Below are 16,131 nucleotides of genomic sequence, written 5' to 3'. Positions count from 1 at the left end.
CTGTGAGGGATCTTCAATATTATTTGCTGCTCGTCCACATAGGATGAGCAGCGGGTTTGTTCCATTTGGAGTAACACCACAGATCCCCTCAAACCATCACCATGAATTGGTGTCAGACATCACCTGACACTGGGAAATAAGTTGTTCCCACCACAGAAATCACTAGATCTTTGCGCAGAGCCTTCGTTGAGGTAAGTGACGTGCAGTCGTGTTTCACCGCTGACTGCAAATTCAAGCCTGTGTAGTCCAGAGAAAAGCTCCCCATCTAGGATATTTTTGGACATGATGGATCCGTGCCATCGCAGTACTCCAAGCGGTTACTGTTCCATTATTTAAAGCCGTTAAGTTCACACAAAAGTGTAGTGTCTGTCCCTGTGAGATTCAAAGCAGATGCCAAAGCACCAGAGTTTTCCAGCAGAAGAAGATAAGAAATAGGAGGGGATGTCACCCATAGGGTCCCTAAAGTACTGTTCAATAAGATTGTGGCTGATCTGAACTTGGCTTCAGCTCCTCTTATCCTCTGTAGCCCTTGATTCCTTTGTAATCCAACCGTCTGTCTACCTCATCACTGAATATGTTCGCTGACTCTGTCTCTGGGGTGGAGAATTACACACATGCATGAAACTTTGAGAGAAGAAACTCCTCTTTGTTTTCTTAAACAGGCAATACCTTATTCTAAAACTATTTTAGTTCATGAGAAGTATCCACACAGCTTGTCATACTTGATCTGCGAGCCACGTGGCTGGTGGCCATTAGACTGGTGGGCCGTGGCCGAACCCGGCCCTGGTCATCCCCGAAGACCTGAGGAGCCATCGGCGATGTCAGACGCAGGGCCGTGCAGTGGAGGCTCTCGGAGGGCCATGCGGGCGGTTGCCAAACCCCGACCAGCAGCTGGACGTGGAACCGGGGGAACCTGCCTGGAGTGGACCCGAGGCTGGTCTCCCACACGCCCCTGAAGGAGGAGAGAGTCGGCGATAACGGCAGAAGCTGGACAGAGGGCCGGTAGGAGAACCGTGTTTCTAACCTTCCGCACTTTCGAGGTCGGTTGCAGGAGGTGCCTGCCCCCAGGCAATGAAGACTGAAGGCCCGGAGAGGAGAGAAGGTCGGCTTGCTGGCAAATCAGGTGAGGGCTGCAATGGGACTTTATGGCCTGCTGCAGCTTGGACTGTCTAAAATATGGGCAAAAAACTAAAGACTATTGCATATGGACTCAGTTGGCTATTTCTATGGATGGGGTACTTAATCGGAGATTGTCTTCATGTATGGCAATAATCTCACTGATCTATATGCAAAAAATATATTTCACTGAACTTTACAATAAAATAACCATTGAACTGCTGGTGAGCCCTGGTTGCCATGGAGATGAATGATTGATGATGTAATTTGGTTAAATGGTTAATGGGTCCGTTAGAGATGAAGGCAAGGAGAAAACACAAACAAAGGAATGTAAAAGCTGTAACTGTAGACTATAGGCCACAATGTCAGGCCTTGCTATTGGAGCGAGAAAGACTGAGCCAATATTACAGACGGATGACCTAAAGGAAAATTAATCGGTTTTGATATTAGAGAAGGAGAGCTACCTGAAGATATGGAGTTTGATATTGAATCCAAAAGTTACAACATGCAACATTACAACATAAGAATGCAGGAGACCACAGACAAGGAGATTAGAGTGGGATGTAGAATTAAAGTGGCAGGCAACATTCAGGATTTCCCTGGTTAACTGAATATAGATGCTTTACAAAGTGGCACCCAATTTTCATTTGTTTTCTCCAACGCAGATGAAATTGAATTGTGAGCACTAGCTTGGCCAAGTCAATGGATATTATTAAGGCAGAGATTGATAGATTCTTGATTAGGTTTCGGGGGGGGGGGGGGGGGGGGTATGAGGAGGAGGCAACAGAATGGGGTTGAGAGGGAAAGATAGATCATGGCTGAATGAGGCCAGTTCATTGGCTATATTTAAGAGGGAGTTAGATGTGGCCCTTGTGGCTAAGGGGATCAGAGGGTATGGAGAGAAGGCAGGGATGGGATACTGAGTTGGATGATCAGCCATGATCATATTGAATGGCGGTGCAGGCTCGAAGGTCCGAATGGCCTACTCCTGCACCTAATTTCTATGTTTCTATGTTTCTATGAATGGGGAGTAGACTTGATGGTCCGATTGGCCTAGTTATGCTCCTATCACATAAACGTGGATTATAAGCACTGCAACTGAATTGATGCTTCTGCTGGTGGCTGAGTATGACTCACTGGACGGTGGAAAGGAAGGAGCTCAAAGGAGCGGTGTTTTCTCTCCCTGCGGTTGCAAAGGCAAGTGCCACAGGGCTGGGGGTGGTTGTTTTTTTAATTCAAAAAATGTATTCAATTATTAAAAATAATATTTACAGTACAGTAAAACAAAACAGAAACCACCACCATAATACAAGGCAAACAAATATACTAAATCAACTGAAGAAGGGTTTCGGCCCGAAACGTTGCCTATTTCCTTCGCTCCATAGATGCTGCTGCACCCGCTGAGTTTCTCCAGCATTTTTGTGTACATACTAAATCAACTGCTGTACAACTATGTTACAATCCTTGTCAAGGATGCATTCAACCCCCCGCGGTGCCCAGCGTTCCCAGAAATCCCCCAGGGAGCCCGTGGACAGGGCGTAGTTCCCTCTCTAACACCACCCGGGTGCATTCGTAACCCCGGAAAAGGGGCAGGCAGCTGGCTCGGGCAGAGCCCTCTTCCGCCTGGTGCCGTGACTCGCCGATGGCCTGCTTGGCCAGGCCCGGGAGCAACCCAACCAGGACATCTTCGGCCCTACCCTCTCCCCTACGCACAGGGTGTCCAAAGATGAGGATAGTGGGTGAGAAGTGCAGCCACAAGGCAAGGAGCAGCCCCTTTAGATAATGGAACAGGGGCTGCAGCCTCACTCCATATACACGTGGTACACAGACTCTTCCAGGCGGCTGGCCTCTGTGAACCGCGAGAGAAACAGGTTACAGGGGACTCCTCGGAGCAGTACCCTCCACCCCAGATCCCTGATGTAGAGGGGGAGAATTCCTGCGTAGAGGGAGGGGTAGTTGTTGGTGATGATTGAGCACAGGCCAACAACCAAGAGAACAAAACCATGGATAACTTCACCAACTCATTGTGCTTAAAAATGAATCAACTACAGGATGAGATGAACATTTAGAAGATGTTCAGTATAAAACTCAATAATAAGGTTGTGGAATTTGCAAATAATCTGAAATGATTAATCATGGTCTAGAAATAGCTGTGCACCACAATAGTTTGCTATATATTTGTTGCATTATGCATTGACAATAATTTTGCTTGTGGGATCACCGTCAGATGATTGGTATTGGGGGCTACTGAGTCAACATCAACGGTTTTCTGCTGTGAGCTGATTCTGCTGCTCTTCAAAGGGAGTTTATGTGGTTGGGAGATGATGGCAGGGTTTCTTTCTGGTTGCAATTGCACAACAGAAATTGTGCCTTGTAAGTGCTTATTTGCTGACAACTCGCTGTGTTTTTTGTTAATGAAGATTTATTCAAAGAATACTAACTTGAAGGCAATTGTGGCTGGTTGCTTCACCTTGTTTTACTGCCTCGTTTCTTTTGATGGCTTTCACCAATGTAGAAATTTCTACTTGAAACAAAACTGCAATGAATGCAGATACTCTCAGAGTCATTTCATACTGGAATGAAGCTGTAGCATGCTTGACTAATGGGCCAGTCCCACTTAGGTGACTTTTTAGGCGACTGCAGGAGACTATGCAGTTGCCACATGGTTGCCACATGTACGCGGGTAGTTGCCGGGGAGTCGCCTTCATGGTAGTGAGGAGTTCCCACATTCTGGGAACTAGTCGCGGCTTCATTATGGTCGAATGAAGCCGCCCTGGAGAGTAGCGAGCATTCTCGTGCCGTAGGTGGGTCGGCAGGAGGTCCTAGTGGGTTGCTAGGAGGGCGAAGGTTCTTTTAGGTACTCGTAGGTTGTAGCCGGTGCTGACCGATGAATTTCATTGGCTCATTGGGGAAAAAAAATGTAAGCAGTAGTTTTCAGAACCAAGGATAACCGATCGGTAATGTTAAATGTCCGCCGAGCTTCACAGCTGTGTATCTCTGGCTTATTAAATGTTGTCTGGCTTCTTAACAGTTGTCTCCACTCCTTCTCCCTCCTTCTCCCCCCTCTTCTCCTCCCTCCTCCCTGTTTTAAAGGATTTACCGTTCACTGCCCTACCCATCATAATTACAGCGCCAACCTTCCTGTTCATCGCGGTGTATGTCTGTATCACCTTGGCTTTGCACCGTGTGAATTTCAGACAGCACTCCCCCCCGCTTGCCCTGGCCCCCGCCTTTGCGATGTGTGTCCGTGTGTGTGTGTTCCACTCTGTCAGTCGCTGTTCCAGTTGCCGGTTTTTCAGGCGAGTGCCGGCAACTTGACAGTCGCCGGCAACTTGACAGCCTGAAAATCGCCTGTGGGACAGGCCAATAAAAGGAAGCAGTAGGAGGCCTAGAAAAAGAGAGGAAGATTTGCTATCATTATTTTGGAATAGATAGACACTCAGATCATCATTTGGCATGTTACACCACTCTGGAAGCCCATGTGATCTTTACAGAACTATTCTACATTGTACTATGTTTAAATATTCTGTTGTGCTGCTGTAAGTAAGAATTTCATTGCCCCATCTGGGACATGTGACCATAAAACACTCTTGACTCTTGACTCACAGTCCATTGTCCCTTCTGTTTCTCTGTATCTTTACAAATAATCTTCCTTTGATAGTCTCTCCATCTTTCTTTGGACCCTCAATTGATTCCGTTTCCACCACCATTTAAAAGCAGTGAATTCCAGATCATCTCCCATAACACTTCCCACTTGTATCTCTTCACCAAATTTAAAGCGGCATCTCCAGGTGTCTGGAATTTGCTATTGGGAGCAAAAGACAAAGTATTGGTGGAATTCAGCGGAATCTGTGGAGTGAAATCAGGACACTTCTTCAGACTGATTTAAGGGGAAGTGGTTCCCTCTATTTCATTGTATCTAAGTCTATCATGATCTTGTAAAATTATTTGTATGCTTCTCTCGGCACGGTTTAATCCAAGGTATGGTGGGCAGACATCAGTAGGCTGCTTCACAGCTCCAGAAACTCAGGTTCAATCCTGACCTTGGGTGCTCTCTTTCACATTCCCTGCATGCAGCTGTAACACTATATTCTGCACTCGGTTTATTTTCTCTTTCTCTTTTGCATTACCCGATGCACTCATGTATGGCATGACTTGCCTGGACAGTATGTAAAACAAAGTTTTTCACTGTATCTCGGTACACTTGACAATAATAATAAACCGATACCAATACCATGTCCATATGGTTTCCTCTGGGTGCTCCAGTTTCCACCCACATCCCAAAGCTGCGCTGGTGGATTAATGTACAGCTGTAAATTACTATTTAGTGTTGGTAAAAATATTTAAAGGAAAGTTCAAGGGTATGCATGAGGCCAAATAAGTTACAGGCACGCATGGATCTGATGCGCCAAAATACCTTTTTTGTTGTTGTTATAAGTAAATAAGAGGTGAGAATCCTCTGTTTCCCTCCTCTAACCTTGTAATTGAAATCCATCATCCTTCGAACCATTGAAACTCATGGTCAAGAGCCAATAAAACAAATGGGAGTGAAGTTTGGCGACAGAGTCAAATGCTTTGCAACTACTGTTTCATGAATAACATTGATAATGGGAGCAAACGACAAACTGCTACATTGTTTAATAGAGTATCATTGCACAAGTATCAATAAAAGCAATTACTTGTCACTTTCCAAAGCAACTCACTTAAGTGGCATTCACAGTAAAACTTGCAGCCTGTGTTCTTAGAGACAGTAGTGCCTGATTACTGTGAGGAGGTTGCATGTGGACAAGTTTTTTGGTTCTGGTACTTCTGACTGAGGTTGAATTTCTGGACAATCGAGAACTTCAGCTGCCTTCCAACGTTACTTGAATCATGTGGTAGCATCTGGGAACCAAGAGTTGTTGGAAATTACTTAATCCAAAAGGACCATAATAATGTGTAGGAAGGAACTGCAGATGCTGGTTTACACCGAAGATAGACACAAAATGCTGGAGTAACTCAGCGGGACAGGCAGCCTCTCTGAAAAGGAATGGGTCATGTTTTGGGTCGAGACCCTTCTTCAGACTGAAAGTCAGGGAAGAGGTAGTCTAGAGATATGGAGGGGTAAAGTGTGAAAATGAAAGATCAAAGCAGCCGATGCTAAGGAAATGTAGAATGGTTCATTGTTAGCTGAGGCATACAATCAGTAAAATTAATCAGAAGGGCAGTGAAACTAGTCGGAGAACTAGAGTGGGGGAGGGACAGAGAGAGAGGGAAATAAAATAATAACGTTGTTTTACTGCCGACACTGCTTTCTTGAAGAAAACAGAGGGCAAATAATCTGTTTTTTTTAGTAGATGTTGCAGTGAGACAAATATTGTCCAGATTACTCCAGCGAATTGTCAAAATAGCTCCACGTTGCAAACTTTAGAAAGCATTTGGGCTCGGTTGCACACAGTGCACTAATATATTCTTTCAATATGTCATGCAAATCCGAAAATTTGAATTACTTTGTGTACACTGCAAGTGCTCTGTTTCCCGACAACCTCCATGGCTGCCAGACTTTTTTGTTTTCATTTCAAATAGTTCAACAATAGTTTAGTCTATGAACTAGACTTCCCCCTTCTCTAGCCTGAACCCATCCATAGTCATTATGTTATACCTGAACAGAATAATTTGAGGTTTGGGTATTCAACTAAGATTATTTTTCTGTGATAGGTTCTATCTCCCCTGAGGAATATACAGTATAATGTCATTTGCTTAACTGCTAATTTCACTTCTATTTTCTTGCTGTTGTCCTCTTAATGGTTCCCCCTTACAGTGTTTCTTTTCTTGCTTGTATGTTTCAATAGTCTTTTAATATTTTCTACTGTTTGTTACGGCAGTATTCATACTTTCATTTTGATTTGTCTGCCTAAAAATCGGACAGTAGCAATGACCACTCTAATCTCCTGGAGAGCTTCACAAAATTGAGCAAGAGTTTCAATGCTCACAGTTACGCCAAATCATACACAAATATGGTTGGTGCATGGAGAGCTCACACCTGGTGCACCAATACTCTGTCAACCACCGGGATGTGAATCAGCTTGGGGAGATCTACCCCTGTATACTGACCATACCTGAGTCAAGGGTCTCGACCTGAAACGTCACACATTCCTTCTCTCCAGCGACGCTGCCTGTCACACTGAGCTACTCCAGCATTTTGTGTCTATCTTTGGTGTAAACCAGCATCTGCAGATCCTTCCTACACATCCCGAGTATGAATGGGTATAATTTTCATAAATGTCCATCTGTTGATTTTGCCCATAAGTTGAAAAGCCTGCTGCCATGTAGGGCAGTAGACAGTAGATCGGACGGCGGAAAAACGTGGTGACACTTGTGGAATGCATAGGTGAGGTCTGCTATATGGTTTTACCGGGTTGTGTGCAAAACAAAGCATTTACAAGGATGCAAGGGTACAAAGGATACAAAGGACATTTATTATCACAAACACCAATTGGTGTAGTGAAATGTGACTTGCCATTGCAGCACACGAATAAAGATAAGACACAACATTAAGGAATTTAACAATAAACATAAAAACATCCGCCTACAATGGTTCCCACTGTGAGGGAAGGCAGCAAAGTCCAGTACAAAGTCCAGTACCAAGGTACATGTGGCAACAAAGTATCATTGAATTATTGAAAAAAAACCAAAAGAAAATCACCTGATGCTGCAACCGTACGTCCACAGTATTGTAATGAATGGTGTTGATGAGGGCCAATTAACATTAGCATTTATTTATTGTCTTCCCTTCCTAGTTACCATTATCTGCAGTGTTTTGCCAAAGTTTATGTGACCACTCTCTTCCCTCCTCCATCTATAATGCCCAGGGCTCTTATAGCATCATACAGCATGGAAACAGGCCCAACTTGCTCATACCAAGCAGTCCCAGCTACACACTCGTCCCATCCACCTGCATTTGGCCCATATCCCTCAAAATCTGTCCTATCCATGTACCTGTCTAACTGTTTCTTAAACATTACGATAGTTCCTGCCTCAACTGCCTCCTCAGGCAGCTCGTTCCATAAACCCACCACACTTTGTGTGAAAAAGTTACCCTTCTAATTCCTATTAAATATGTCCTTTGGTCATTGATTCCCCTACTCTAGACAAGAAACTCTGTGCATCTACCTGATCTATTCCTCTCACGAGCTCTTGGTGCATTAAAATACAGGCCCACACAAAGTGCCCACCATCCTGACGTTGCTGTTCCTTCTCTGTCACTGGGACTACATCCTGGATCTCCTTATCCAACAGTACTGTGGTGAGCATCTTCAGTACATGGACTAAGTTCTAGAAGAAAGTTCACATCCATTTTCCCAAGGACAAGTAGGAATGGGAAACAAATTCTGCCCTTTGCCGGCAATGACTGCCACACAAGAATGAACTTGTAATGAGTGTTTTGATTCCAGCACAGTAAACATTTCAGCTTTTCAATCCATGATTTGTTTGTTGTGGGTGTGCAAGGCACTATTGTTGGACTGTTCTTTAGAAAACTAGAACATGTGCGTCATAGACTTCCACTGCCCAAGATCATCACAGGGTTGCAATTCGTAGAGCTATTCCATTATTGCATGAGAGTCGTGATCTGGGTTCAGTCGGGCTCTTCAGTGCTGCCTGTATGGAGTTCGTACCTTCTCTCTGTGACTGCAAGGGATTTCCTCGATTGATCCAGTTACCCCTCATATTCTAAAGACATGTAGGTTGGTAGATTAATCAGGTATCCTAAATTGCCACTAGTTTGGTTCTTGGTTTCTTGGTCCTCCAAAATATTCCAAATGAAATTTAAACTGGAGGTGGTGGAGGGAGGACTTAAGCCAGAAAGGGTTATTGGGAAGAACCCAATGTGTGCGTGAATGGTAGAATGTGGGGGATAGTTGATACATAGACACATAGAAAATAGGTGCAGGAGTAGGCCATTCGGCCCTTCGAGCCTGCACCGCCATTCAATATGATCATGGCTGATCATCCAACTCAGTATCCCGTACCTGCCTTCTCTCCATACCCCCTGATCCCTTTAGCCACAAGGGCCACATCTAACTCCCTCTTAAATATAGCCAATGAACTGGCCTCAACTACCATCTGTGGCAGAGAATTCCAGAGATTCACCACTCTCTGTGTGAAAAATGTTTTTCTCATCTCGGTCTTAAAAGATTTCCCCCTTATCTTTAAACTGTGACCCCTTGTCCTGGACTTCCCCAACATCGGGAACAATCTTCCTGCATCTAGCCTGTCCAACCCCTTAAGAATTTTGTAAGTTTCCATAAGATCCCCCCTCAATCTCCTAAATTCTAGCGATTGATGTGAATACGGGGAGAATAAATAAATAATAAAACTAATGCAGCATTGGTGTAAATGTATGTTTGATGGTTGACATGAACACAGTGGGCTGAATAACCTGTTTCTGTGCTGTACGACTTTGAGATCAGGTTAGCAACATGGAATACGAAAGCAGAACCTTTAGAAAATAATTTGAAGTCAATCATTAAAATTTTGTTTCAGATCTTTAGCAAGTAGTTCCATAACCACCTTAAAGAACAGAATCTGGAGAAATTACCTTTAATGTGGAGTATATTAAATATGCTTTCATATTTTGTTACTGCAAAAATGGGACATCGCACCTGTCAGTAATTTTCTTGCCTGTTCTTGGCTCTGACATATATTTAAAAAAATTAATTAGTCTTTAATGCTTGATGTTGAATAATGTTTTATTTTCTGTTTTATTGCCAGCTCCATGGTTATATGGAAAGTGAACCCCTCACTTTGCAGCTGTTCATTGGGACAGCAGACGATCGCCTGCTGAGACCACATGCCTTCTACCAGGTCCATCGCATCACCGGCAAGACAGTTTCTACCACCAGCCATGAAAGCATCATCAGCAACACCAAGGTGCTGGAGATCCCTCTGCTGCCAGAAAACAACATGAGAGCAAAGTGAGTCTCCTCTAAACACACAACATGTCAAAAATATTCAGCTCACAGCTTCCAACAGAAATTGAAATGGCACTAGTCTTCAGCCTGGGCAGCCCTGTTAGTTAAAAAAAAGCTCCTGGAGGAACTCAGCGGGTCGGTAGCATCTAGGGAGGGAAATGGACATGGACCCTTTTGGGTTGGGACCCTTCTTCAGACTGATGGAGTGGACGGGGGGAAGCTGGAAAAGAGAGATGGCAGTAAGGTAAAGCCTGTCAAGTGATGGGTGGATACAGGTGAGGGGGGTTATTGGCAAATGGGTGGAGATAGTGACAAAGGCTAGAGGTGAAAGAGACAAAAGGACTTCAGCTAAGGATAGAATAAGAGTGAAATGTAAAACTGGAGGGAATATGGATGGGAGGGATTAGGGGAAAATGGGTGCAAAATAGGAAATGGGGGATTTGATGATGGGGGAGGTCGGAGATAAGCATACAGAGGAGGGGAAAGGAGCAGGGTCGTGGGTGAAGGTGAGAGAAATGTGTGTGTGCTGGGGTGTGGGCACAATGGGCACAGCAAAGAGAAGAGGTAAGTAGTGGTATATTACCTGAAATTGGAGAATTCATTGTTCATACTGTTGAGATGTAGGCTACCCAAGCCAAATATGACGCGCTGTTCTTTCATTTTTTGTGGCCTCAAGTGACAATGGAGGAGGCTTAACTCTCTCTTGAAAACGTCCAGTGAATTGGCCTCCACTGCTTTCTGTGGCAGAGAATTCCAGAGCGTAAGCGTATAGCAAAACTGTTGCCTAGTCTACACTCAGTCTTGTGGTTGTAAAGGAGGCCACATCAGGAGCACCAAATGCCACAGACGAGGTTGAAAGAGGTGCATGTGAATCTCTGCCTCACCTCGAAAGGTTCTTCGATGGAAGTGAAAGAGGAGGTGTCGGGACAGGTATTATATTGCAGAGGAAAGTGCCTGGGGAGGAGGCGGGTTGAGTGGACAGGGATGAGTGTACCAAGGAGTTGCGGAGAGTGTGGTCTCTGGAAAGTGGAAGAGTTGAAGACAGGAAGATGTGACTGGTGGTGGGATCCTGTTGAAGGTGGCAGTTTTTTTGCTCAAGGTTTTAGCATCTGCAGGTTTTTGTGCTTCCACTGTCCTGTTAGTGTTCAGGAAGGTTTGGAAGTGAAAATCATTCTTGCTTTTACAGCAAAGAAAGAAGCCATTTGGCCTATCTCGTTCGTGCCAGCTCTCAGCAGAGCAATGAATGAGTTGCAATTCCTATGTTTAGACATAGTACTTCCCATCAAAGGTAGTAAATGGCTTTCTCCAAATTCGGTGCAGTATTCAGAAATGTGTGAAAATATGGAGACACACACATGCAAGCTGACTTTGTATCAAAATAAATTGAATGCATTAATAAAGCTGTGCAATATTTACATCTATGTACACATATTTGAATGTTACAATCATGACAAAAATAATCCAGATTCTATCGTATTTATTTTTAATGAAAGTAAAAAATGTTTGGATATAAGTCTCTGCGATCATAACAGAAAATGTTTCCTGTCACCAACAGCATCGATTGTGCTGGGATACTGAAACTTCGAAATTCTGACATCGAACTGAGGAAAGGTGAGACTGACATTGGAAGGAAGAACACAAGAGTAAGGCTGGTCTTCCGTATCCATGTCCCACAACCCAGTGGTAGAACTGTCTCGCTGCAGGCTTCGTCAAATCCCATTGAGTGCTGTGAGTATCATTCACTTTATGATTTTGCCAAATGAAGTACATTAATATCTGGACACTCCATAAAGGTTCTCCAATCACCCAACTTAATTTTAGCAGAAAGAGAAATAGTTAATCCTCGAAATCCTCAGCAGCACCTGAGAGAGAAGGAGAGTTAACAAATCATCCAAGGGTTTGAGATATTCCTATTGAAATTCCATTACGTCACAGGGAAAAGGTCTCGGTCTGTTCATTTGTGGTGGATGTGTACACATTTATGCACATGTATATGTGAGAATGCATGTCTGATTGTGCATGTTTTGTGCATAAATGTATATGTATGCATAATCAAATCCATATGCTTGGGCATGTTCATGTTTATATGTGTTTATGTGCATTTTAGGTGTGCATGTGCATGTACGTGTGTGTGTGTGTGTGTGTGTGAACTTGTGTCTGTTGCCCCATGTGCTATGTGTATGTTTCTATTTATGTATGTGCCTGTTTTGTATGTGCAAATTGTTTGTTACTCTGTGTGCGTGTGTGTGCGTGTTTATGTGCAGCTAGTTGTCATTGGTCTTCTCATGGCATTAACCAATGATACCAAAAGGTTATTCATGCTACCTATTGCAATAGCCGCACCAAGCCGGCGCTGACGCAGGTTCAAGAAGAATGATAGGGTGAAGTTGATGCACCCCCTAAAGGCCATGCCTGTGGCTCCAAAACAGATATGGTATGTGCCAGCACTGAGTGACCTCTTTGTCCACTCTTTGGGCTTGCCTTTCCAGTGAAAGAATGAGATATGCACATAATTTCCGGCGTGGTCATATTAAGAAGCATCACATTAATTACTTTTTGGAATAGTTAGGTAAGATCATGAGAAGAGCATTTTTGTATTGTATTGTATTCAATTTATTGTCATTGTCTCATATTAGAGACAACGAAATGAATTTTCCTTACAGTCAAGTATCATAAATAAATAAATAAATAAGAAATAATAAAAACATATTAAAATTTTAAAAAAGCACAAACACAGAGGTCCACGACACGACATAACCACAACACAACTCAGTGGCACCAAAGTTGAGGAAGGTACCATAGTCCAGCCAGCCTCCCCTCCGATCTTCCCAGATGTTCACCCGTGGTCGGGGCCTCCCGAGCACCCGCAGTCGCCGCCACGGGCGGCCCGATGCTCAGGCCCTCACGCCGGGATGATGGAACACCGACACCGAACCCCGACGGAGAACATCCTCAGCGGCCCGGACCTCCAGATCGGCCGCCTCCCATTGGAGTCCGCGGCTCCCGAGTCCGCAGGCTGAGCCGGGCGGAGTCGCAGGACTCCGCGATGTTGATCAGCGCCGCCCGCGTTGGGAGCATTGAGAAGTAGATACAAATACACTCGCATGTGTGTACGTGCACAAATACATGCATGCAAGTACACATACATATATTGGAAAAAAAACACATACACACAAATGGAACATCGACATGCACAAATGGAAATGCTTGCATGTACACACATGCTAGCACAGATAGCAACAGACACTTGTATTTATGCACAAATACACTCTTGGTACCATTCACTGGCAGAAAGAATAGAAGAGCAATGCTTTGAAGCTTTTTGACTTCCTTGCTCCTTCACCACCAGGAGTTTAGAGCTTGCACAGTTCTATTTCACAATAGAGCCACAGACATTCAGAACTCCAGAGAGTTTGAGTAGGAAAAGGCTGTGTTTTGACAACCATAATTCAACATTCAGTTTGTTTGATAGCTGATTTTGATTTTTTTCTTACACTAATGGTAGTGAAGAGATTAAAACACCTGCATAATTTTATTACACACTGTTTAATTGCCTGTAGTGAGAATTATAACACTGCCACTTCCTCCAGATGGCTTACAGAGAGTCATCTTGTAGGATCCAAGTACCCAAGTACCCAAAAAACCACTGTGCCACATTTATTTACCATATGTCTTTGAGATTACATAAGTGACAGAAATTGAATGTCTATATATTTTAAAGTTACAGTTAGGAACAAAGCTTCTTCATGGGAACAAAATAGTCATTCAAGCACCACACAACTCTTTAGTTTTTACTTAAAATCATGGCTCATCAGAGAGATGGTCATTGTTGTTATGATATTGTCCCTCTTTGCAAATGTTAAACTCTAAATTAGATATTCCACTCACGTGAGGTAGAGAGTGTATGATTGACGATTATTTGCTTGTGTGTCATATCAAATTGATATATGTACACGGACACTATCCAACATGGTTATTTGGTAAATTTCTGGATGGGGAAGAATGGCAAAAAATCACATCACAATTATGCTAAAGTCAATTATCCCATCTTCATCAGAAGGATGACATTATCCGGGAAAGAATGGAAAAAGCTAAACCTTCTAAAGTCTTTCATCCCATTTTAGTTGGAGAGGTAGGATTATCCAAGAAAGAATAAAAAATGTGTCCCATTGGAACTGCTAAAATCCTTCATTGGAGTGAGGAGGAATTTCTTATCCAGAGGGTGATAAATCTGTGGAAGTCATTGCCACAGAGAGTGGTAAAGGCCAAGTCATTGGATATTTTAAAAGCAGACATTGATAAGTGCTTGATTAGTAAGAGTGTCAAAGTTTAGGGGGAGAAGCCAGGAGAATGGGATTACGATGGAAAGATAGAACAGCCATTATTGAATGGCACAGCAAACTCGATGAGCCGAATGATCTAATTCTGCTCCTATGTCTTATGATCTCACAACCTCAGTAGAGATCATCCAGTATGACTCATGCGAGAAGCTGGGCAGCATGCTTTTCTGACTTGGAAATATATTGCAGTTTCTTCATCATCATTGGGTCTAAATAATGGAACCGGAATGGAGACAGCAACCTGGTGACACAGACTGAAGAGGGTCTAGTTGACAGCCCGCTACCACCATCTTAGGGCTGTTAGGCATGAGCAGTAAATGCTGCCGAATAAGGTGATATTCACATCCATAAATGAATAAAAAGGAAAGAACTGATGTATGAAACAAGGTAGAGAAATCAAGCTGCACGTCACTAACACTCACTCTCCCCAATATTCCCTTTGTTTTCTATCACACACACGCACTCACACACTCCCCATTTCAATGCCATTAAAAAAAATATTCTTAAGTTTTCACTCCTGTATGTTCTGCAACCTGTTACATTGACTCTGTTTCCCTCTCCACAGATGTACCCTGACGTGCTTAGCATGTCCAGCATTTTCTATTTTTATTTCAGATTTTCAGCACCTGCAGAATTCTTGTTTGCCTTTAGATTAGTTTGTCTCCTGCCAACAGTTTTACTCAGCCGTAACAATGTAAGGATGAAGCTTTTATCTGTCAGTCAAGACCTTCTGAGGGATGTGTCAGCTATGAGAGGCCTAGGTAAGGAGAATGGGAGGCAGTGGTTTCCCTCAGCAGAGTGTCCAAGACCTAGAGGTGATTTATAGAAGGTTGAAAAGAGTGTTGAGGAAGAGGTTTCCTGCAATAAGTATTGGAAGTCTGGAGCTCAATGCCTGAAAGTGTCTTTGAGGCAGAAACGAACACATTAAAAAAGAACCACTGATGTGTACGTACTGTGTCTTAACCTATAGAGCCATGGACCAAGTGGGATTAGTCTCAGTAGTCATTTTGTTTACCACATGATGGGAAGTGGTGTAACTCTTTGCAGTTAATTTTGCACAGTTCTATATTTCATTCCCATTTTAAGTCAATTGTACATTAGCTTTCCTAACATTTAGCAAGGAGTACAGTGTTTAGCAGTGTACACGGAGTTTAACTGGATCCAGTCACATATGCATTGTGGGTGGTCTTTGGTATTGACTATTACCTGCCATTGATTCTAATTTTAGCCAGGTCTCCTAGCTGTTGGTATAATACTTCAACATCTGGTGCAGTTGACCCTGTGATATTTTACACTCTTGTTTTGTTCTTGCATTCACCAGGCAACGCCCCACTTCAGCCACTGTATGCAATGTCGCCAAAAACATTAGTAATGTAAACCACACTTTTAACCACTGCTGTCTCCATCGCTTTCTGAAATAGAACATCATTATACACAACATAGAGGCTTCTACCTATCCAATTTAAATAAATCGTGAACAATTCAAATTCCATTCTCCAATCCTGTGGGAATCTGTCTTGCAAAGTAATATACAGTGTGAAATATAACTTCTAAAATCACATCCATTGTTGGTCAAATCGCTGTAGATTAGTTTAAGAATTGCTCGAGCTGAGTTGAGACTTTATATAGGTTTTTTTAGACTCTCTATTGAATTGTGGCAGGAGACCAGTGCAGCATATCTACCTCATTATCAAATCAATGAACCAAATCTTGGAGCAGATGAG

At 43.3% G+C, this 16,131-nt stretch overlaps 1 protein-coding gene across 3 annotated transcripts in view; it reads left to right on the top strand.

The window, feature by feature from the left end:
• nfatc1 (nuclear factor of activated T cells 1) overlaps positions 1–16,131 on the top strand; it is a 261,410-nt gene that overhangs the window by 71,393 nt on the left and 173,886 nt on the right. For all 3 annotated transcript variants that reach the window (XM_033019054.1, XM_033019055.1, XM_033019053.1), the window contains exons 4-5: positions 9,868–10,070; positions 11,623–11,795. In XM_033019054.1, coding sequence (XP_032874945.1) covers positions 9,868–10,070; positions 11,623–11,795 — 376 coding nt within the window. The remainder of the gene's footprint in view (positions 1–9,867; positions 10,071–11,622; positions 11,796–16,131) is intronic.

Source organism: Amblyraja radiata, chromosome 4 (genome assembly GCF_010909765.2).
Source record: "Amblyraja radiata isolate CabotCenter1 chromosome 4, sAmbRad1.1.pri, whole genome shotgun sequence".
Classification (NCBI taxonomy): domain Eukaryota; kingdom Metazoa; phylum Chordata; class Chondrichthyes; order Rajiformes; family Rajidae; genus Amblyraja; species Amblyraja radiata.
The sequence above is the reverse complement of the archived record's forward strand: the minus strand, read 5'-3'. Positions and strand labels throughout refer to the sequence as shown.